Source organism: Artemia franciscana, chromosome 13 (genome assembly GCF_032884065.1).
Source record: "Artemia franciscana chromosome 13, ASM3288406v1, whole genome shotgun sequence".
NCBI lineage: Eukaryota > Metazoa > Arthropoda > Branchiopoda > Anostraca > Artemiidae > Artemia > Artemia franciscana.
Window position 1 is genome coordinate 15,660,756 of NC_088875.1, and position 25,259 is coordinate 15,686,014.

Genomic DNA, 25,259 nt, shown 5'->3' on the forward strand with positions numbered 1-25,259 from the left:
GTACCATAGATTTATTACCTGAATAGAAACCATATAATATAGAAAAAAAAATGCAATACGGGAGCAGGGGAACAGCCACTGACATCTAACAAGAAATTTGACAATCAACCAGGTGCAGACCGAACTCATCGATTTTGGCTGTTTCAAACACCTTGAGAAACATTTGATGATGGTATGGAAGAAAAAGTACAAGAAGCTTGCGAAAACTCATGCTCTATGCAGTTTATTTAATATTGAGCATATGTATACCCAATACAGGCATTTTCCCAGAAAACTTTCTCCAGGGAACTCGTTTTAGGGGTTGGAGGGGGCATAGTTACAAAATTAGTTGAATTGTTGAGAAACATAGACGACACTACGAGTAAGTGCTAAAAATCACGAGATTTCAGATATAGGGCCAAAGCAGCCCCCCCCCACCTCGTGTTTACCTAATTTCGTGGATAATTTAACCCATTTCGTGTTTCAATTGATCGATTTGTCTTCCCAGCGTCTACCGGTTCCAAATTACGCACCTCTGATTTTATTTTCGCCAGTTCACTGAGCTAGATCCACATTTGTAAAATGTGACTATACAGCATACTAATTTATTAATTTGAAACTTAGTTATTGCGGTTTAATTTTGAGGCAAAAAGTGACTCCCAGCTGTGAAATGGTAGTTAGTTACGCCAGTTCTGACGCTTAATTGTTGGTGGACGATTGAAATATTGACATTGTCAAAATGGCACCTAAATCAAAAACCCAGTTTAATTGCGTTTTTAATGACTCTTCTTCATGGTCATTACTAATGAATTTCAATAAATCTGTTAGTGAATTCTCGTTTTCTAGAAGGGGTAGTTGCACTAATTAAATTAGTCGGCCTTGTTTTCATTTCTCTACGCTGTCATTAACGTAGGTTTCTTGTTCATTTAATTATGCAATCAGATCTTTATTACAGAATAGTTTTAGTATAGTTACGTCTTTTATAAGATTTTTTTTTTCATTTCTTCAGCAAGTTCAACTATTTACTTACTTACTATTTTTCTTTAAAGAAAACTGCTTCATTTTGAATTCAAAAACACTCTCAGATATTTTCTGCCTTCATATTTTTGTGTGTATAAATCGTTCTTTACTTAGACAGCGCTATTGCGCTGCCTAGGATAATCATGAATTCTCCTTTGGTCGATTTTTGATGTTTCAGACTATTTTGAAAGTTCGATTACATTTCACGGCGTTCGGAGTTCTCACAAACTAGTAAACAAAAAAATACATCCTTGCCTCACAAGTCTAACAAAAAATTATATTTGTTATTAGAAATGGAAAGCAGATATAGTAATGACAATATGCAATAGGAAATAAATATACAATATGAATGATGAATATATTTATGTATAGTATTTGAATAAAAAATACGTAATAATACAGGAATGTATATTTAAGGTAATTCGTAGTGTATATAATTCAATATAATATATAAATAATATATGAATATAATCGTATTTTAATATATTATATAAAATATAAAACAAAACTAAATGCTTTATTGCTACATATGCATAGTCTTTTCTCGTATTCATAAGAATAATAGCTTTTCACTTAAGCATAAATGCTATGTAATGGTCGTTACGAAGACATTTGAAAAGGAGTTCGCATAGACAATTACAAGGGGAAAGTAAGAAATTCAAACGATCGGATTAGTTTGCGGGAAAAAGGGCTCTGGTAAAGCGTTACACACAGAATTCTTTTTTTCTTAAAAGAGTCATAAAAAAACACACACGCACACACAGGGGCTGGTTATGATCATGAAGTTATGATTCCCACCCTTTGTGTTTTAAGCAAAGGACGAATCCAGTAGCGGCTTTAAGCCTTATAATCTGGGGGTTAGGGAGGTATACCATTGAAGTGTAAAAACACAGATATAAAAATTAATGTTGGGTATCATAAAAATTGGGGGGGGGGGCAGCTGAACCCCTGCAAAAGCTTAGAACCACCACTGAGTGAATTCTGTTTTAGCACACATAGCATTGCTAGCAATACCCACTTCTTCCTCTTATTTACCCATAATTTACTTTTTGCTTTTTTATGCTTTAGCTGCTTTAAACTTGTCTAAAATATACGGAGAGATAAGGCAAAGAGGGTATATATTTTGTTGGGTGACGTATAACACAGGGCATTCTCAGGAGCGGATTTAGGGAGTAGTTTTTTGGGGCATGTTTCCCCCAAAGAACGTTGGAGGTTGCACTAATTACTGGAGTCTAAGGGAAAAATAACAATGAGGGAGCCCAAAATTAATTCAGTATCCAACCCTGAAAATCCGAAATGCAAAAGATAGTCGAATAAGCCTCTAAAGTCCTTAACAAATTTTCTGAGCTCACCATTTCTGATACTCAATATAGTGATTATTTATTCATTTTTGATCCATAAGGGAGCGTAGGCACCGAGCTAAGTCTAGGTCTGGGTGGGCCCGGGGAAAAGTATTTACAGCACCCACCCCTACCGACTCAAATACAAGCAAAAAAGTGGAATCAAAGTGAAAACTGTGGTCAAAATGGGCTATCCCCCAGCCGTAGGGCCCCCAAGCTGCGACATCAAGGGCAGCTGACCCAGTTGCCCCCCCACCAAGATGCCTGTGCCTGTGCAAGCCTTGCACAGGCATAAGTTCTCTCGCAAGGCTCTCGAGGAGATGTCGAAATATCTATCATAGAAATAAATGCAATCTTCGATATAGGTCTTTGCTTTGACACTCTAAGAACCAGAAGCATAGACTGTAGTTAATGTTTCATAGAGGAAAAGCAAAGCCCCTAACCACTTTTTGTGCTGTTATTAGAGACCGTTTCACTCAGGCGCGTAACCTGAAACTTAATCACGAAGTGTCTTAACAGAAGGCAAAGTCGTGAAAGCACTAAGCAAACAAGAGCGTTGTATGGAAGGCAAGAGAAATTATGGGAAAGTAACAAAATTTACGCGATTTCTGGAGAAGATTCATGGATGTGCTCGCAGAGGCTAAGACTCTAGTCTCCTTGAAACGTCAAGGTTTATAGTAATATCTCTCACGACGTAAAAACTTTTACAATAATTAGACAACTCCAGGTCCTCCCCTTGAATAAATTCGTTCACGTCTTCCACGGATGCCACTACCATAACCTGGTAGGTGCACGGGGTAAAACAGACATGGCACTTTCATTCTGTGCTCTGAAGACAGCACCCTTTCTAATTAGAAGCATTTGCTTGTTGTTGTTTTTTTTGCGTTAGCGTTTTTTAATTCAAAATAGCAAAAAAAATACACATAGCATGAAAATAAACATATTTTACTGATGTTTATTGACACTTAAAATTTAAAAACTCCAAAAAAGTGTCAATAATTTGCTTATTTTCATTTTGTTACTTTTTCATGAATCAGACAAAAGTTTCAGGATTGTCAAAGAGGTAAATTCCATGGATACAGCGATGGCCTTTACTAAAAATTTTTGAATTGAGAATGTAAAATAAGATAAAATGTAGGTTAAATTTATTTATTTATCTGGGAAATGAAACTCCTGCTTATATTCTGTAAAAAAAGGCACGAAAACCCTCTGGAAAGAATTTATTCCAATTTTTGGGATTTTTTTTAGGCACAACTACACCCTTTAACATAATGCTATAAATCTGTTTCAGACGTCCAACCAGGATCTTTTCTTGATGTATTGCGTTTCTAGAGTTCAAGATTATCAAAAAAAAATTAGGCGATTTTGTATACATGTAAGAGATATAAACTCTGAAAAAAAAAACTGTGAAATTCCGAGAGATTCCAGACCCAGAAACTCGCCTAACTTACGCATATGAAATCAGAAAGCAATAGGCTACCTTTCAAATGGAATAGAGACATGAATGGTCAATGTTGGTTGATTTAAATCCTTTTAAAGAAATCTATGAAAATCGCATACAGACATCATAACAAAACGATCACTAATATTTGATAAAACTTCGAGAAAAAACCTACTTCTTGGAGACCGAGGCGGTTTCAAAACAGACAGAAAACTTGACTTCCATGACATTAGCATATCTGGGAAAAACGCCATTTCAACACTTAATATACTTTCATCCTATTGTGTTCTAGCACGCGACTGTTAAAGACTGAGTGATTCTCACGAAAAGAGCAAAATACGTTTCCAGAGACGAGAGGTTTTGAAACACTTGGCGGCAAGCGAGTAATTAGCATATCACTCTTCTAATACATAATACTGACTAGTCTCTTAATTAGCAATCAATGGTGGCAATGATTATACTAACAGTAGAGATAGCGGAAAATAGTACATCAGAAAATGTTATACCAGTTACATATACTCTTATTTACATAATCATTTATATTTAAATAATTTTCATTTATTCATGTTTATTTACCTTTTAATAATAAACTACTCTGTGAGTTCTTCTATGAGTCTGTCCTTAAACTAGAATGGGTATCTACTTTTATTTGACAGTATATCCTGTCTTAGAAATATATAAAAGTCAATTGTCCTTATTCGTTAGTCAAGAGCCCCAGAGCTTATTTACGGCTAATCTTTAATTAACGCAACTAATATTTAATGTTTGATTAATATAATGTTTGTTTAAATTTTCCTGTGAGTGTTTTTGAAGGTATAAATTATTTTTGTCATGACATGCTAATGCTAGCTCCGGCTACTGTATTGAATAAAAATATTCTATTCTATCTTTAATTACTGATCAACTAAGAATAAACACAGTTAATTAAGTTAATTAATTTACTTTAAAAATAATTTGGTAATATGAAAAAGTTATTCAATTCTATTCTTTGATAGTAATTTGAAAATCTATTCATTGACACTCGTTAAAGAAATGCACAGCAGAACGACCAATTTTACAATTGCATTAATATAGTACAAAATACAGGGTTTAGAGTGATAATTCCTTCAACAGCGTGTTTCAAAGTAAAGCATAAATTTGTTTACTGCAACAAGGTTCTCCGTGTGTGCAGACACACGCGCAGATTTCGATAAGGACTTCCGCCAAATCTTTTTCAGTGTTCAGGAAAAATAAAAATTGAAAACAAAATCTAACCTTTTGAAGTAAACTTCACGAGAATCATTTTCCTTTTTCTTTATTTTGCTTTATTTTTCATTTATTATTGCCCACTTGTTTTTCTTTTTTTTGCTCCATAAGTATTTATTTATGATTTCTTTCTCGATAACGTCTCCATATTTTATTTTTAATTTTGTTTTTCAAACTGTCTAGATCTGTCACAGGCTTGAGACAATCCGCTTAGAGCCTTAATTTTTGAAATAATAAGTTTTGACTTATGATTTCACATTAAGTTTTGAATCATAACTTCAAAAATGAACAAGTGATCTCAAGATACTGCTTTTTATGTAAGCAATTTTGAATTTATAAACCATTAGAATTACAATGTCTTAACTTTTTTAATTTATCCTTTAGGAAAATCCAATTTATTTTTCATTGTACACACACACACACAGATATATATATATATATATATATATATATATATATATATATATATATATATATATATATATATATATATATATATATATATATATATATATATATATATATATTATACTAGCTGTTGGGGTCGCGCTTTGCACAACCCCAACGCCTAGTTGGTGGGGGCGCTTCGCCCACCCCCCAGCATCCCCGCACGCGTAAGTCGTTACGCGCCTTATTAGTTACGCGCCATTGTAGTTGTGTCCCTGTGTCCCACCTGTGAATATAGATAGATATATATATGTTTTTAACTACGTAAAACTTGCGAATGACGTCAGTCGACAAACATGACGTCAGTCGACACAGAAACATGACGTCAGTCGACAGACACAAACAAACAACTTATTTATACTGAACCAATTCAAAAACGAATGTATTCAAGCCCAAGTATCTGAGTTGGTAAAGCGTTATGTTCCAGGTTCCAGGTTCGAACCTTGGCTTTAGCATTAATACAAAAGAAGAAAAAAACTAAAAAAGGTAAAAACTACAAAAAAAAACTAAAAAGAAAATACTAAAAAAAGTAAAAAGCTAAAAAACTAAAAAAAATTAAAAAAAGGTAAAAAACTAAAAACTAAACCAGAAAAAAACTAAAAAACCTAAAAAAAGGGTAAAAACTATAAAAAAACTGAAAAGAAAAGAAACTAAAAACTAATAAAAAAACTAAAAAATAAATAAAAACTGAAACAGAAAAAAACTAAAAAAAGGAAAAAACTGAAAAATAAAGGAAAAAAAGAAAACTAAAAACCGGGACACAGGGAGTATAAATGACGACCGGAACACTCAAAGAGAAATTACAGATTGGGACAATGGGACACAAATAACGACCGGGAGATATAAATGACGACCGGGACACTCAAAGATAAATTACAGACCGGGACACCGGGACACAAATGATGACCGGGACACCGGGACACAGGGAATATAAATGACAACCTGGACGCTCAAAGAGAAATTGCAGACTTGGACACTGGGACACAAATGACGACCGGGATACTGGGAATATAAATGACAACCGGGACACAGGGACACAACTACAAGGGGGATGCCGGGGACACAGGAGGATATATAAATGGCGATGGGGACACAGGGAATGTTCGATTAGCAATCACCATCAACAAAGCTCAAGGGCAATCATTAGGATAATCAGGTATAGATCTGAATACGGATTGCTTTTCCCATGGACAATTTTATGTTGCATGTTCAAGAATCGGTAAACCTGACAATCTATTTATATACACAGACAATGGGACATCGAAGAATGTTTTATATTCGCAAGTTTTACGTAGTTAAAAACATATATATATATATATATATATATATATATATATATATATATATATATATATATATATATATATATATATATATATATATATATGAAAATAAGTTGTCTGTCTGTCTGTGGATCTGTGGATCAGGTGACGTCATGTTTCTGTGTCGACTGACGTCATGTTTTCGACTGACGAAATTACGAAATTACATTGGGACACAAATGACGACCAGGACACCGGCACATAGGGAATATAAATGACGACCGGGACACTCAAAGAGAAAGCGACCGGGACACAAGGAATGTTCAATTAGCAATCACCATCAACAAAACACCGTCAACAAACCATCACAAATGACGACCGGGACACAGGGAGTATAAATGACGACCAGGACATAAGTAAAAAAAAAAAAACTAAAAAAAGGGTAAAAACTACAAAAAAACTAAAAAGAAAAAAACAAACTAAAAACTAATAAAAAAACTAAAAAAGCTAAAAAACTAAAAAAACTAAAAAATAAAAAAAACTAAAAAAAGGAAACAAAAAGAAAAATAAAGGAGAAAAACAAAACTAAAAAAATAAAAATAAAAAAAAAACTAAAAAGAAAAAAGAAAAAAAAACTAAAAAAACTAAAAAAATGTAAAAACCAAAAAAACTAAAAAGAAAAAAAGGGGAAAAATACAAAAATTTATTTCATCATTTACCATTTCAAAAACGAATGTATATACAGACTGGGACACCGGAATACAAATGACGACCGGGACACAGGGAATATAAATGACGACCGGGACACAGGGACACAACTACAACGGGGGCGCCGGGGGGCACAGGGGGATATATAAATGACGATGGGGACACAGAGAATGTTCGATTAGCAATCACCATCAACAAAGCTCAAGGGCAATCATTAGAATCATGAGGTATAACTAAAAAAAACTAAAAAAAAGGCAGAAAACTAAAACCTAAAAAAAAATACCAATTCAAAAACGAATGTATATAGACTGGGACACCGGGACACGAATGACGACCGGGACACCGGGACACAAGGAATATCAATGACGCCCGGGACCCTCAAAGAGAATTCACAGACTGGGACACCGGGACATAAATGACGACCGGAACACATGGAATATAAATGACAACCGGGACACCGGGGGGCACACGGGGATATAAAAATGACGACGGCGACACAGGGAATCGTCGATTAGCAATCACCATCAACAAAGCTCAAGGAAATCATTAGAATCATGAGGTATAGATCTGAATACGGATTGTTTTCGCATGGACCATTATATGTTGCATGTTCAAGAGTCGGTAAACCTGACAATCTATTTATATGCACAGACAATGGGACAGCAAAGAATGTTGTATATTCGCAAGTTTTACGTAGTTAAAAACATATATATATATATATATATATATATATATATATATATATATATATATATATATATATATATATATATATATATATATATATATATATATATATATATATATCTATATTCACAGGTGGGACATAGGGACACAACTACAATGGCGCGTAACTAACATGGCGCGTAACGACTTACGCGCGCGGGGGGGCTTGGGGGGGGGCGAAGCGCCCCCACCAACTAGGTGTTGGGGTGGCGCGAAGCGCCACCCCAACAGCTAGTATATATATATATATATATATATATATATATATATATATATATATATATATATATATATATATATATATATATATATATATATATATATATATATCTTTCTATATTCACAGTTGGGACACAGGGACACAACTACAATGGCGCGTAACTAATATGGCGCGTAACAACTTACGCGCGTGATATATATATATATATATATATATATATATATATATATATATATATATATATATATATATATATATATATATATATATATATATATATATAAATAAGTTGTTTGTGTGTTATGTCTGTCGAGTGACGTCATGTCATCAAGTCGTCATGAAGTTAGTTGTCGTCATGTTTGTTATGACGATGACGTCATTAAAGGTATTTAAGAAAATCTTTCAAAGACAAATTTTTAATTGTAAGAAGATCGTGGACGGAAAAATGTTTAATTGTAAAATGACTGAAGAACCTACAATGGCAACAGCCGAGGAAGCTGCTCAAAGAGTCTATGCCAAAAAACTTGCGGCTGATAGAGAAAGTAAGAATAGAAAGCGTGCCGAGGAATCCCAAGAACAGCAAGAAAACAGGCATATATATAAAAATAAGTTGTCTGTCTGTCTGTCTGTCTGTCTGTCTGTCGAGTGTCTGTCTGTCGAGACGTCATTATATGACGTCTGAATTATTTCATCATATACCAATTCAAAAACAAATGTATTCAAGCCGAAGTAGCTGAGTTGGTAAAGCGTTATGTTCCAGGTTCCTGGTTCGAGAGGTTCCAGGTTCGAACCTTGGCTTTAGCATTAATACAAAAGAAGAAAAAAACTAAAAAAGGTAAAAACTACAAAAAACACTAAAAAGAAAATACTAAAAAAACTAAAAAAGCTAAAAAACTAAAAGAAAAATAAAAAAAGGTAAAAAACTAAAAACTAAAAAAGAAAAAAAACTAAAAAAAACTAAGAAAAGGTAAAAACTACAAAAAAAACTAAAAACTAATAAAAAAAACTAAAAAACTAAAAACTGAAAAAGAAAAAAAACTAAATAAGGAAAAAAACTGAAAAATCAAGGAGAAAAAGAAAACTAAAAACCAGGACACAGGGAATATAAATAACGACCGGGACACTCAAAGAGAAATTACAGACTGGCACACTGGGACACAAATAACGACCGGGACACTCAAAGATAAATTACAGACCGGGATACCGGGACACAGGGAATATAAATGACAACCGGGACGCTCAAAGAGAAATTACAGACTGGGACACTGGGACACAAATGACGACCGGGATATTGGGAATATAAATGAAGACCGGGACACAAGGACACAACTACAAGGGGGATGCCGGGGGCACAGGGGGATATATAAATGACGACGGGGACACTGGGAATGTTCAATTAGCAATCACCATTAACAAAGCTCAAGGGCAATCATTAGAATAATAAGGTATAGATCTGAATACGGATTGTTTTTCCCATGGACAATTTTATGTTGCATGTTCAAGAGTCGGTAAACCTGACAATCTTTTTATATGCACAGACAATGGGACATCGAAGAATGTTGTATGTTCGCAAGTTTTACGTAGTTAAAACTACGTAATATATATATATATATATATATATATATATATATATATATATATATATATATATATATATATATATATATATATATATATATATATATATATATATATATATATATATATATATATATATATATATTTAATCAAATATACAGGTTAACATTAAAACAAAAACAAAGATTGGGGGAAGGGATTGTATTTGGGGTAGATTTTTATAAGGAGAATCGTCCTTGGGAAGGAAATTTCTGGGGGATGAATGTTCAAATGGAAATATTACTCTTTATTTTCATTTGAATTAATTGTTATTTTTCATTTCTTTCTGTTTTTAGTATCATAATCAGGGCTATCTTAAATATGAGATACACCAGCCCTCTCTCCTACCCTCAAGTCTTTGCACTTCATTTTAAAGTTTAAGCTTTTGTGTAACGCTGGTTCGAGAAATTGGGTTTATTTAGGTGTATTATCTTCTCAAAATAAAATACAATATTTCTAATTAAAACAAAGGCTGTCGTCATCAAGCAGTATGATGAGGGACATTTGGTCTGTTTAAATCTATATTGTAACTTTACAAGTAACTTACAATAGCAGTGCTAGCGCTATAGGAGCTTGGGCAAATTCCCAACAAAAATTTGAAGTGTTTGAATTTTCCTCTCTTGTGTGTAAAGTGAATGGAATACCACTCTACAAGTTATCCTTTGATACATCCTATAGAACACTGCATGAGTTGACATTGCTGTCTCTAGATCGAGATTCGGAACTATTCGAAAATGGTATAACTGATATAATGTTTATAAAAATTCATGGTATCATTGAATTGGACTAGTTTGGCACTTAAGATATGAATACTTTACGAACGGAGAATTTACGTTTAGAGTGCACCTTTTCCGAGTATTTAGCTGAGAGTATTGCGTTAATCTCATTAAATCAATTAGAAACTTGCTTGGAAACCACTACCGAAGGCAGTGTTCTACTAGACCTTGCACCATAAAAAAAATAATAATCAGTGTATTTCATATGGATCCGTATATGGCCAAATACAAATCCTATTGTATACCCTTGGAATTCCTTGAAAAAATTAAAAGTATCATTGGCTATGCATGTTTCAAACAATGAGGACATAGCATATTTTGATCTTCTATGTCTACCATATACATTCTAAACTCCAAATATCAACAACTTTATTGAAAGGAGAGGGAAAACTATCATTCAAAACCAGAAGAGAATGCAAGATTTAACGAAGCTGTAGTTTTCAGGCACTATTATAGTTTGTTTTCCGATGTCGTGGCGACATAATGGATTTCTCAACATTTACGTAGACAACCATCACCTGAATGACTTCCTTTGGGAAAGTAAACTTTCATATCGGTATAATACTGACTTAAGTGCCATCGAATCAAACGTTCTAAAATTGGTTGTAAATGTGTTGGTTAATAAAAATGTATATGCATAAAAAAGACTTTTTCTCCTCTTTAGATTTCTTCTTCCACATATAAGTAGCTGTCGAGAACAAGTAATGGCGGCAGATCATCTGAATTCAGTGTGTATTGATATTGATGTCCAAAGTCACTGTCACATTTTCTACAGATGTCCAGAGTCAGGGTCACATTTTCTACAGTGCATTGTAACTTCACTCTTATCGCATCTCTTTGTGAAGTCAATGATACTTTTTTCATTCATATTGTAAAATTCAATTGTTTCTATTTTTGCTTATTTGAAACAATACCACATACAGTGTTTTCAAATGGAAAAACACTTTTTGTAACAGCTAAATTAAAGTCAGTAGGCTTATAATCATAATAGCCATTGTCTTCACAGTGATGAAGTAGAAACTAAATTTTCTTGTCATTCCAATAGTTGAAGGGTAGATTTGATTTTCCTCCAAAAATAATTTTAAACCATGACGATAACAGTTTCTTAGAAATAAATTAAATCTCCTTTAGGGTCCTTTCCAATCATACCGGGATAAGTTTTCTCCCATTGATCACATTCATCATAGTGACAGTAGCATAGTAGCATAGGAATCCCCTAGTGTGAGAGTAACGAATCTTTTTCAAGACAGGAATTACAGTCTTTAATTTGTAATGCATATCCTCTATGCAATTTACATGGTTGCATAATCTATACTCTTCATCATGCTCGTCAACAATTATACAATTCTCATAGGATGACCAGCCTCCCAGTGAATACATGCAAAATGGACATCTATAGTACATTTTAAGTGTTGACTCTCTCACCACCAAAATGAAACGGACTTGCGATCGATAAGGATAGAGTTCTTTTCTAAAGAGAAAGCGGAGGAATCGACTGACGTCACAAATCAAAATCAACAGAACCTGTTTGGGCAGGGTCTTTTACATTATTGATTTATTTATTGTTCTCAGGAAAATCATTGAATCTCTAAGGTAGTGTTCAAAATCAAGTCCACATTATCATTCTGTTTTGTGTCGATTAGTATGTCAATCAATAGAGCAAATGCGTTTGGACCAAGACTTTAAGCAACATAAAACAATTCAAAGTTGGAGATTCATCTTTTATAATATCATAAAGTACTCTTTGCAAAAATATTTTCTTTTGAACTGATAATTTTCGATAATGAACATTTAGATTCAGGCATTTTTCCAAAATCACAAGATTGTGCATGATTTTATGCTTCATAAATCCACTCGTTTTTCTTAAATCCTAACACTCTTACAGCTGACTACAGACTAACTAACAAAAACAAAGATTCTTTCGACTTTGGCAGTGTCCCTAGAGACAGGAATGGTAACCTTCTAAAAATGTCTAACAAGAAAAATATTTTCTACTAGCTGTTGGGGTGGCGCTTCCCGCCACCCCAACACCTAGTTGGTGGTGGCACTTCGTGCCCCCCCCCCAAGCCCCTCCACGCGCGTAAGTCGTTACGCGCCATATTAGTTACGCGCCATTGTAGTTGTGTCACTGTGTCCCGCCTGTGAATATAGATAAAAGAGAAAAGATTTCTCTTTTCGTTATAGATATATATATGTTTTTAACTACGTAAAACTTGCGAATATACAACATTCTTCGATGTCCCATTGTGTGTGCATATAAATAGATTGTCAGGTTTACCGACTCTCGAACATGCAACATAAAATTGTGCATGGGAAAAACAATCCGTATTCAGATCTATACCTCATTTTTCTAATGATTGCCCTTGAGCTTTGTTGATGGTGATAGCTAATCGAACATGCCCTGCGTCCCCGTCGTCATTTATATATCCCCCTGTGCCCCCGGCATCCCCCTTGTAGTTGTGTCCCAGTATCCCGGTCGTCATTTGTGTCCCAGTGTCCCAGTCTGTAATTTCTCTTTGAGCATCCCGGTCGTCATCTATATTCCCTGTGTCCCGGTCGTCATTTGTGTCCCAGTGTCCCAGTCTGTAATTTCTCTCTGAGTGTCCCGGTCGTCATTTATATTCCCTGTGTTCCGGCTTTTAGTTTTCTTTTTCTCCTTTATTTTTCAGTTTTTCCTTTTTTTAGTTTTTTTTCTTTTTCAGTTTTTAGTTTTTTTAGTTTTTTATTTGTTTTTAGTTTTTTTCTTTTTAGTTTTTTTGTAGTTTTTACCTTTTTTTAGTTTTTTTTAGTTTTTTTCTTTTTTAGATTTTAGTTTTTTACCTTTTTTTAGTTTTTTAGCTTTTTTAGTTTTTTTAGTATTTTCTTTTTAGTTTTTTTTTTAGTTTTTACCTTTTTTAGTTTTTTTCTTCTTTTGTATTAATGCTGAAGCCAAGGTTCGAACCTAGAACCTCTCGGACCTAGAACCTGGAACATAACGCTTTACCAACTCAGCTACTTCGGCTTGAATACATTCGTTTTGAGCAGCTTCCTCAGCTGTTGCCATTGTAGGTTCTTCAGTCATTTTACAATTAGAAATTTCTCTTTCAACGATCTTCTTACAATTAAAAAATTGTCTTTGAACGATTTTCTTAAATACCAGTGTCCTTGTCATTTATATTCCCTGTGTCCCGGTCGTCATTTGTGTCCCGGTATCCCAGTCTGTAATTTCTCTTTGAGTGTCCCGGTCATCATTTATATTCCCTCTGTCCCGGTCGTCATTTGTGTCCCGGTCTGTAAGTTCTCTTTGAGTGTTTTTTCTTTTTAGTTTTTTTTAGTTTTTTACCTTTTTTCTTTTTCAGTTTTCTTTTTCTTCTTTATTTTTCAGCGTCATTATGAAATACATATCGCCGAACCTTTGTTTTTCTTAACTAAAAATCTGGTAGGCATTGATGACCTTATCCAAGTCAAAATCCCAAACCCAATCATCATCGCTATCATTTTCAGTTTTGATATGTTTTGACTCTCGCTGTCCAGGTGGATTTTCATCTAACTGCGCGGTTTTGCGTTCTTTAGCCGCAAGCCTGTTTTCTTGCTGTTCTTGTGATTCCTCGGCACGCTTCCTTTTCTTACTTTCTCTATCAGCCGCAAGTTTTTTGGCATAGACTCTTTGAGCAGCTTCCTCGGCTGTTGCCATTGTAGGTTCTTCAGCCATTTTACAATTAAACATTTTTCCGTCCACGATCTTCTTACAATTAAAAATTTGTCTTTGAACGATTTTCTTAAATACCTTTAATGACGTCATCATCATAACAAATATGACGACAACTAACTTCATGACGACATGACATGACGTCACTCGACAGACACACAGACAACTTATTTATATATATATAGATTTAGAAACTTTTTTATCACATAATTACATTAACATATCTCTCATGTCCCCATATTCATTCAATTTATTGTCCTCAATACATTCCACTATCGCATTTGAAGCAGCTTGAAGTCAATGCCTATGCTTTATATTAAGTTTTGCTGCAAAAAATAACAGCTCCTCCATTTTGAATTTGCTCAATGATATTAGATATCTTGCATACATCTCGTCCCATTCAAGACTTAGTGGACATCTTCTTGTAATTTCTACTGCTACGTTTGGTACTCTTGCACGTGTATCATTGCTACTGCCAGCTCCAATGTCAATTGCTAATAGTATAAACAAACCTCTTATTTTTACTAGAATATCCTGCCAAATAAAAACTCGATAAAGATATACTCAAACTATGCTCTCTCTGGATTCTACTTTCTTAATAGTATAAAATACATTAGAAATCCAGCATTATTTTGGATCCGGTTGCTACGGCTGGTTGCTAGGAGTTCATGGCTATATGCAAATTATATTCTCATGGGGGTATATATATTATGTATTTGTCGGCCGTGTTACAGGAATAGTAACCGATTATGCTAATGAAGTTAACATGGGAGTGCCTATGGCCATACTACTGAAGTCATATTTATATACATTCTAAGAGCATAAACTACGTCATTTCCCTCCCCCCAAGAGTGCTCGCATCTTTTTAGTATCTATGATGCATCCAAAGTTACTAAAGATGACAAATGACTCTGAACAGCTAAACAAAAAGGCATAGAAAAATTAAATAGCAATCTACTCTCTTTAAACGAGCAATAATTGTGCATTTATTTATACAAAAACTGCTGAGACGAAGAAAAAGACCCCTGAAACGTAAATTGAAATGGATGAAATTGAGCAGCCTGGATCATCAAATGAGACGAGACCAGTCCGATCGCCTAAAGCCAGGGGCATTGAAAAAAGGTCTGAAGTAATGAAAAAACAAAATTAAGAGCAAAGAAATATGTGGTAAGAAGACTTGAAACCACAAGTATTACAACGGATCAAAAACAAAAGTGAAAATCGAATAAATATAAGGTTAGAAGACTAGCGACAGCGAGAATTCAATCGAGTTAAAAACGAAAGCGAAAAACAAAGATTCATGTGGTTAGAAGACTTACAAAAACGAGATTAAAAACGAATTAGATGACAAGCAACAAAGAGAATCAGAACGGGTGAAAAACGAAAGTTAAGATCAAAGAAATATTAGGTTAGAAGGAAAACACTGTCAAAATCTTTAGCGCCAACAAAATGTGACACAAAACCGAGGAAAAACCTACAAAGATGCTGTAAGCTACGCCATTATTAATTACAAGTCATTAGGACCCTTCAATGTTGTATGCATTCACTGTAGAACCCTCCATTTTCCCGAAGAAAGAGTTGCAAACGAAAGATAATTCATTTGGAAATTCCTGCTTCCATAGTAAATTGGCATTACAACCTCCACAATTTCCAAATGAATTGGTTCTTTTTAAAGAGTCCCTTCTGTGTAACATAACTTTTTCAGAACGGATGTGGGATGAAACTGTTTATTGTTACTGAATTATGTAAAAACATAATTAGGATAAATAGAATTACTGATGAACCATCAGGAAAAAGCTCATATTTCTCGAGTTACGCCGCGAGATCTGTGGTAAGAAGACATTTAACAACCAGTATCACAACGAATACATGGAATCGTAAATGAAATCTTATCGTTAGAATCGCTACAAGAGAAGTAATAATAATAAACAGAACGAGTTACATAAGAAGACAAATCCTACAAAATGGACGATTCTTGGATGCCTTAGCAGGAAGGAGGAATTGAATTCACACCAGACTTTCTTAACTCAATTCTTATTGCTTATTTGACACATCAAGACTTAAAACAAAAGAATAACGATATATATATATATATATATATATATATATATATATATATATATATATATATATATATATATATATATATATATATATATATATATATATATATATATATATATATATATATATATATATATATATATATATATATATATATATATATATATATATATATATATATAAATATATATATATATATATATATATATATATATATATATATATATATATATATATATATATATATATATATATATATATATATATATATATATATATATATATATATATATATATATATATATATATATATATATATATATATATATATAATATATATATATACATATATATATATATATATATATATATATATATATATATATATATATATATATATATATATATATATATATATATATATATATATATATATACTCCCTTTAACCAAACAGCTGTATATTTATTTCAAACACATTTTATGTTGGAATTATATGCCTTTTTAATGAATTAAACGAGCAATAATTGTGTACATGCGTGTTTGTTTTTCCACGAAATCGCCTGCATAGTGTTTTTTTCTCTCGAAACTGGCATATTGACATTTCTCGCCACAAAAGCAATATAAATAGGTCACAAGGTTAAAGAAGAATGTGTGTTTTCTCAGGTTGGTTGTATTGAACCTAACATGACGCCATGACGTCAAGAAGAAGCTGACATTATCTGCAGTTAGAAGAAGAACTATAACGAGAATCATGCGTGCCGAGTGTGGGGCACCGTGGCAAGGCCACTGGGCTCCTCCCTTGTCAAAAGATTGTTGTTTTCATATTATTTTTTTCATGATGGAAAGGTAGTGTGTCCTTTTCGGTTACTTAATTGAAATTTCAGTATCAAGTGATTGAATTTTAGTAAAGTAATGCTTGAGTCGGCAAAGACAAAAATTTTTGAAATTTAGTTTTATAGATTGTTTCTTCTTTTTATAGAATGTTTGACTTACCTATCGGTGCAGTCAAATTTTTGTTCATTCCGCAAATAAGGTTGTAGTTTGTGTTCGAAAATTAAAATTGAAAAAATCCCGAAAATTCAACCCTAAATTGAAGAACTCACTTAAGTATTTAACTTAAATATTAATAACTTAAATATCTTAAAATCCAAGACCGATCTTTATTTTTTTTTTTTTTATGAAGAGAAGATTTGCCGGTGTTTAAAAAAAAATTACTTTAATATAAAATCAAAATTTGCGACTTAGACGGTTTTAGCATAAATGACTAGTGCTGTTTTTTTTATTAACATTTAAGCTTAACACTTTTATTCCTTTAAGTAAACCTGTCTTGTTGTATATTTTATATCAAACTTGTAGATAGTGTTTTTTTTTCATTTCTAGAATATAAGGTGAGAAACGGTACTAAAATATGAGTGAAGTTAAAATTTTACCAACCATCAAAATCCACGCTGAAGAAAGGGCAAGGACAAATTTCCAGTTTGAGTGTGTCGACGAATTTGTCAGCGTTCTCCTTTTCTTTCCCATTTAGCTGCTCCTCCATCTTTTCTTTTGACTCACAATCATCATCTTGTTTTTTTGCACCTGAAAACAAAGTTTTCACTTTATTATAAGTTGCACTTGAAAATAATATCAAGATTGTCAAATGGTACACCTTGCACTCTTGGGACACTTCAGCCACTTTCAGTCCACTTACACTTCAGCCACTTTCAATACCAATAAAGATGAAGCACTTCGGAAGTAACTTAGAACTTAAACAAGCTATTTAAGCTTTTAAACCACTTGATTAGTTAATATTTCTTTATTAAAACCTGCTAAGCATACAAACCCTTTCACATGAAGATTCAGAGCCTCGGAGGTTATCAAACAGTTCGGGGTAATAAAATCAAACAGTTCGTGGTAACAAACTGTAGTAAGGAGCGACCCGGCTCAATAGTAACCAAAGCTCTAAAACACGGAATTTTGATACCAATAGTTACATCGAAAGAATTGAATTTTAATGCTGATTTTAAATATATAAGTTTCATCAAGTTTAGTCTTACCCATCAAAAGTTACGAGCCTGAGAAAACTTGCGTTATTTTAGAAAATAGGAGGATATTTTTTAGAAAAAATAGCAGAAATTACTTCGTATATGAAAGGGGCTGCTTCCTCATCAACGCCCCGCTCTTTACGCTAAAGTTTTTTACTGTTTTAAAAAGAAGAGATGAGAGAAAGAGTCAAACTTTAGCGTAAAGAGCGGGGCGTTGATGAGGAAGCAGCCCCTTTCATATACGAAGTAATTTGTGTTCGTTTTAAGTTTTAATGTCGCTCCTTACTTTCAGTTAAAAAAACTTGTTTTTTTTTTATTTAATTTATATCACAAAATCGGGTTTTAGTGCTGATTCCATATATACATAATTCATTAAGTTTAATATTACCCTTCAAAAGCTCCGAGCCAGAGAAAATTTGCTTGATTTTCAAAAAAGTAGGGAACATCCGGTAAAGGTCAAGAAATCTCATTGAAAATCGTACTTTCAGATTCAATCTATCAGGAAAACTTGTTAAAGAGTTTTAAGCTCCCATCTCCAAAAATATAGAAATTTGTTGTTTGTTTGTTGTTTTTTTTTGCCAAAAGAAAGATCGCGAATGCGTGTTATTATTTTTTTCTTTCCTGGTTTTGTTGTATCGAACCAATTGTCCAAAAAATCAAGATAGGGTTAATCTGAATAGTAATTAAAAGTTCTAGTGCCTATTTTAAAGGACCAAAAAGATTGAAGGGTCCAACCAAAGTCGACTAATCAAATCTGGAGATAAGTATTTTGTTCAACGTAGTTGAAACGTCCAATAACCATGTCTTTGGGGATGATGCGACCCCCCTCCCTCCGTAGCCCCCGGAAAAGAGCTGCAAGCTTTGCAATTAGCCCATTGTTTACAGATAATATTTGCTATTGCGAGGCCTACAGGTATTTGGGGGGGGGGGAGATTTTTATGCGGAAAGGGTATTTTCTACGAAGAAAATGTATCGTTGGAAGTGCTGCGTCTAGGGTTGAACTCTCCATGAGAAATTTTATGCTGGAGAACTTGTCAGTATTCATGAACCAAATTCGTTTCAACTGTCTTATTTTCCCTTCGGCAACTTAATTTTTGCATGTGGAGATGTTCTCGGGAAATTGTCGGGGAAATTTTTTAGAGAGGTTAGAATTCTCTTAGGGATTTTTCCACGGGGGTGGATAGATTTCCTCGGGAAAATTATCCACAGGGGAATTATAACCAGGAGAAATTCTCCATGGGTAAATTTTCTATGGGAGAAACTATCCATGGGAGGATGGAGGATTTCTGGGACAAATTTTTCTCATAGGGGGTTTTTGGCATAACTTGAAAAATGATTAAAAACATAATATAACAAGTCTTTTATCAAATGAAAGTATGCTAAGGAGTAACTTTTAAGGCGGAATCGTCCGCAACATATTTTATGGGTCAGGATTTGTTGCTAGGGTTGAATTTTCTGAGGATAATTTCCTGGGGGTGGTTTTTTTTACGCCGGAGGAAACTCTCATGGAAGAATATTTGTGGGGGCAGAGAAGTTTCCGTGGAGGGGCAGGTGGATTTACCAGCAGTATTTGAAAAGGATCAGGAATTGAATTTAGAACAACACGTTTTTTCAACTGAAAGTAAGAAGCAACGTTAAAATTTAAAACAAACAGAAGTTATTCCGTATATTAAAGGGGCTATCCTCTCTTTAATACCGCATACTTACGCTAAAGTTTGACCTCTCTGTCCCATTTTTTTCTTTAAGATTGGATCCTGAAACACGAGACCATTCAATCAAAATCAGAATCTTTTTTAGTACTAAAAGTACTAAAAAAACTTTAGCGTCAAGAGAGGGCCATTAAAGAGGGGGCAGCCCCTTTCATATAAGGAATAATTTCTATTCATTTTAAGGTTTAACGTTGTTTCTTACTTACAGTGAAAAAAATGTTTTTTTTTATTTAATTACAATATAAGAATTGACAACCCTTATTAGAGACCAAATATTGATGGAAGATATTCATGCCATCATATTTATGCTTAATTGATCGATAAATACTTTATTAGTGACTGAAGTAATTAGAAATAATCTCAGCAAAATGCATAAAGGAAAAAAACAAAACAAAAAATAAGGATAAAATAAAAGGGAGAGAAAAAAAGGACTACGTACTTAATTTTGAGCATATCACTTAAGAAACCAGCTATGGATATTGATCAAATTGAACCATATCAATGAAAAACTGAATTACTAAAGACTGAGTAAGTTCACAAACACTAAGTAAATACAGATCGAAAGGAGTGAAGCTTAACAGATTATTTAAACATTTTATCAAAAGTGAGCGAGGAAAAGAATAATTAGTACACTCAAAGAGGAGGTGATAACAATTTTCAATACCACCCAAGGAGCAGAGAAGGGGGTTCACTTTTCCCAATTCTGAGGAGGAAATAATTTGGGTGGCTGTGGTCAGTTATAAATGAAGTTGAGCAAGAAGACACATTGAATTTTTAAGAAACAAAAGGTCATCGTTATTACGAAAAAAGTTCAACGTCCAACTACTGACAAAATTCTCAGACTTATTATGATTAAACAAAAAAAAACAGTTTTTTTTTAACGGAAAGTAAGGAGCGACATTTAAACTTATAACGAACAGAAATTACTTCGTATATGAAACAAGATGCTTCCTCATCAACGCCCCGCTCTTTACGCTAAAGTTTTTTACTGTTTTAAAAAGTAGAGTTAAGAGAAAGAGTCAAACTTTAGCGTAAAGAGCGGGCTTTGATGAGAAAGAGTTTGACTCTTTCTAAATGATTTTCTAAAATGATTAAAATTATATATTTAAAATCAGCGTTAAAATTCAATTCTTTTGATGTAGCTATTGATATCAAAATTCCATTTTTTAGAGTTTTGGTCACTATTGAGCCGGGTCGCTCCTTACTACAGTTCGTTACTACGAACTGTTTGATATCTTGTGTCGGACAAAACGGTGCGGGAACAGCAAGAGAGGAGTGGTATTCCTCCTGAAGTGGAGTGGTATTCCTCAAGAGGAGTATGCATTACAATTTCTGTGCCCAAATTGATCAGCTAATTCTTCAGGAAAGGTACTATGATCAGAAGAAATGAGCACCTACGCACGATATATAAAGCCTTCAAAGTGTGACTTATCGAGTTCATACAAAGAGAAAAACATTTAGCCGAACATTTAAATAAAAAAAAATGTATTATTAAGGTGGTATCTATAAATATTAATATTCTGTCTAATCCAAGAAACATAATATACATGCATCAAAGACGACATTACTTCATTCATCAAAAATCACATAACCCAAAAAGAATCTCTTTGATAAGGAACAGTGGATTCATAAGATAAGGTAGATTGATAAGCTGAGGAAGGGAAACCCCCCCCCATATATGGAATCATTTATGTTCCTTTTAAGTTTTAATATAGTAAGTTAGGAAAGGTATTCATAAGTTAGCAAAGATAGATTGTTAAATAGTATGAATTGTTATAGTGGAACGACATCACAGAACAGTTTTCTTCCTTTTTTTTTTGTTCATTCATCTTTTTTAATCACTGACATTTTTAACTCTTTTCAGTAATAATATTAATATACCAACTCTCTAAATATATGTTCTTTATAAGAACCTCTTATGTATTTGACGTAGTCTTCGAAGCATGACCAATATTATTTTGGGAAAATCAGTCAACCGGCCATAATAAACCGTTTAATTTTACTATATACGGAGTCAACTTCCGTTTCTTTCATCTAAAAACTTTGTAATTTACTTCGTCTTAGCAGGGGTGTGGGAGTGCGTGGAAATGTTGCTCCCATTATGCTTTTTGGTAGTTACCACTTCAAAAGTCACAAATGAAATTATTATGAAATAAAAATAAAATAAAAGTAAATAAAAACAAAAATTCAAAAATAAAAGTAAATAAAATAAAAGTTTATAAGAATATAAAAATAAAATATGAAATGAAATAAAAGAGTTATTTTTTTAAGCTGGTGTGCAAAACTCGTTGCCGACAGAAGCTGAAGTTGTCAACAGAAGCTGAAACACTGAAAAACGAAGTCTTGGTTGTAATACAACAAAAAAGAAATTATTTGTTTTGATTCTTAAAATGTAAATTTAGAAATTTTAAAGTAGCCCATCAAAAGCTATTAGCAAAAAAAAAATACATCATTCTCTAAGTAGGATTTTTTGCAAGAATGGCAAAATTTTAATGAAATTTATGAAATGAGATTCAACGTGAATGAAAACACTAAAACCTATATTTACAAAATATGAAGTTTCTTTTTGAAACAATTCGTGGTAACGAACTGCAGTAAGGAGCGACCCTGCTCAATAGTAAACGAAACTCTAAAAGACGGAATTTTGATACTAAAAGATACATTAAAAGGATTGGATTTTTATGTTGATTTTAGATATATAAGTTTCATCAAATTTAGTCTTACTAATCAAAAGTTAAGAGCCTGAGAAAATCTGCCTTATTTGGAAAAATAGGGGGAAACACACCCTAAAAGTTACAGAATCTTAACGAACATCACACCATTGCATTCAGCGTATCAGAGAACCCTCTTATAAAAGTTTCAAGCACCTATCTACAAAAATGTGGAATGTGGAAAAATGTGGAAAGACCGATCACGGGTGCGTGTTTATTTAATTTCTTTTATTTATTTATTTATTTATTTTTTCCAGTGGTCATCGTATTGACCAAATGGTCCTACAATGTCGCAAGAGGGCTCATTCTAATGAGAATGAAAAGCTCTAGTGTCCTTTTTAAGTGACCAAAAAAATTGGAGGGCACCTAGGCACCCTCCCACCCTCATTTTTTCCCAAAGTCAACGGACCAAACTTTTGAGATAGACATTTTGTTAAGCATAGTCCAAAAACATAATAACTATGTCTTTAGGGATGACTTAATCCCCCCATAGTCCCCGGGGGAGGGGCTGCGAGTTACAAACTTTGACCAGTGTTTACATACAGTAATGAATATTGGGAAGTGTACAGACGTTTTCATGAACAGTTTTTTGGTTTGGGGTGGGGTTGAGTGGAGGGGGCTATGTGGGATGATCTTTCCTTGGAGGAATATGCCGTGGGGGAAGAGAAATTCGATGAAGGGGCCTAGGATTTTCTAGCATTATTATAAAAACAATGACAAAATAAATATGAAAAGTTCTTTCAACTGAATGTAAGGAGCAGCATTAAAACTTAAAACGAACAGAGATTATTACGCATATGAGGGTTTCTCCTCCTCCTAAATGCCTCGCTCTTTACGCTAAAGTATTTTCAGTAATTTCAACTATTTATTCTACGGCCTTTCTGATTCAGGGGTCATTCTTAAAGAATTTGGATAAAATTTAAGCTTTAGTGTAAAGAGCGAAGTATTAACGAGGGGAAAAACCCCTTGATATACATAATAAAAATATACGAATATAGAAGTTCGTTACGTAAGTTAATTCTTAATTTATGTATATTTTTTACTAATAAAAACGTTTGTTAAAAATTAAAAGTTCTAGTTGCCTTTTCAAGTAACCGAAAAATTGAAGGGCAACTAGGCCTCATCCCCTACCCCTTTTTTCTCAAAATCGTCTGATCAAAACTAAGAGAAAGCCACTTAACCATAAAAAGATCTAATATACAAATTTCATTTTAATTATTGTTTTGCGGAGAACCAAAATCAAACACGCATTTATTCAAAACGTTCAGAAATTAAATAAAAAAAAACTAGTTTTTTAACTAAAAGTAAGGAGCGATATTAAAACTTAAAACGAACATAAATTTCTCTGTGTATGAAAGGGCCTGTTCCCTTCTCAGCGCCCCACTCTTTACGCTGAAGATTTTACTGTTTAATAAAGTAGAATCGAGAGAAAGAGTCAAATTTTAGCGTAAAGAGCGGGTCGTTGAGGAAGGAACAGCCCCTTTCATATACGGAGTAATTTCTGTTCGTTTTAAGTTTTAATGTCACTCCTTACTTTCAGTTAAAAAAACTAGCTTTTTTATTTTTCAGAGAAGGATGGTTACGCATGCGTGTTTTTTTCTGAAGTTATATAGATCCAGTAGCCATAAATTATTGAAAGAGGGTTCATTCGAATAAACACCTAAAGATCTAGAACACTTTTTGCAGAATAAAATAGATCATATCACAAGAAAAATACCACATTCTAGCATTTAGACCTGAACACTTTCAAAGGTTGTAATGTAGAATTTTTGAGAGCTACTGAAAGTATGTTTATATGGCCTCCTAGCCACAGAAGTTATGCAAACATGTGGTATACTATGCTTCCCTAAACATGGTTGCAGTCCATAACAATTTTATAGTGCATCCGACAAAATTAACGGCTAAAGAGTCTCCCCAAGTTGCACAACATCTATTAGGGTGTTGGCCAATGGATCCTGTTATGGTCAGGAGGGTACCTAAGCTAAAAAAAGAAGGGTTCTTGAGTCCATGTTTTCAAATTTCTTATGAATGTGCTTCACATGGACTGAATGGATATTTACATTACCATGAATTTAAACTTTGACCCATCACAGGTATAAATATGTATAGTTGGCTGAATATAAAATTAAGAGTAAATTTTGGGTGTTTATTGGCCAAAAGTTCCCCTGTTATCACGGAGACGGTTGTTTACTTTAGAAAAACCGTGCCTTTTTTTAAACAGAAAATTCACTAAGTGAGCTACTTTTCTCAAAGCACTGCTCTGAAAAGTTAAACTTTA

The 25,259-nt window shown here is 33.4% G+C and overlaps 1 protein-coding gene across 8 annotated transcripts in view; it reads right to left on the reverse strand.

The window, feature by feature from the left end:
* LOC136034577 (glutamate receptor-interacting protein 2-like) overlaps window positions 1–25,259 on the reverse strand; it is a 353,116-nt gene that overhangs the window by 207,502 nt on the left and 120,355 nt on the right. For 7 of the 8 annotated variants that reach the window (XM_065715826.1, XM_065715825.1, XM_065715828.1 and 4 more), the window contains one exon: window positions 17,969–18,115. In XM_065715826.1, the coding sequence (XP_065571898.1) occupies window positions 17,969–18,115 (147 nt within the window). Of the gene's footprint in view, window positions 1–3,955; window positions 4,100–17,968; window positions 18,116–25,259 lie in introns of those variants that run through there. The other variant, XM_065715830.1, reaches the window with a different exon arrangement.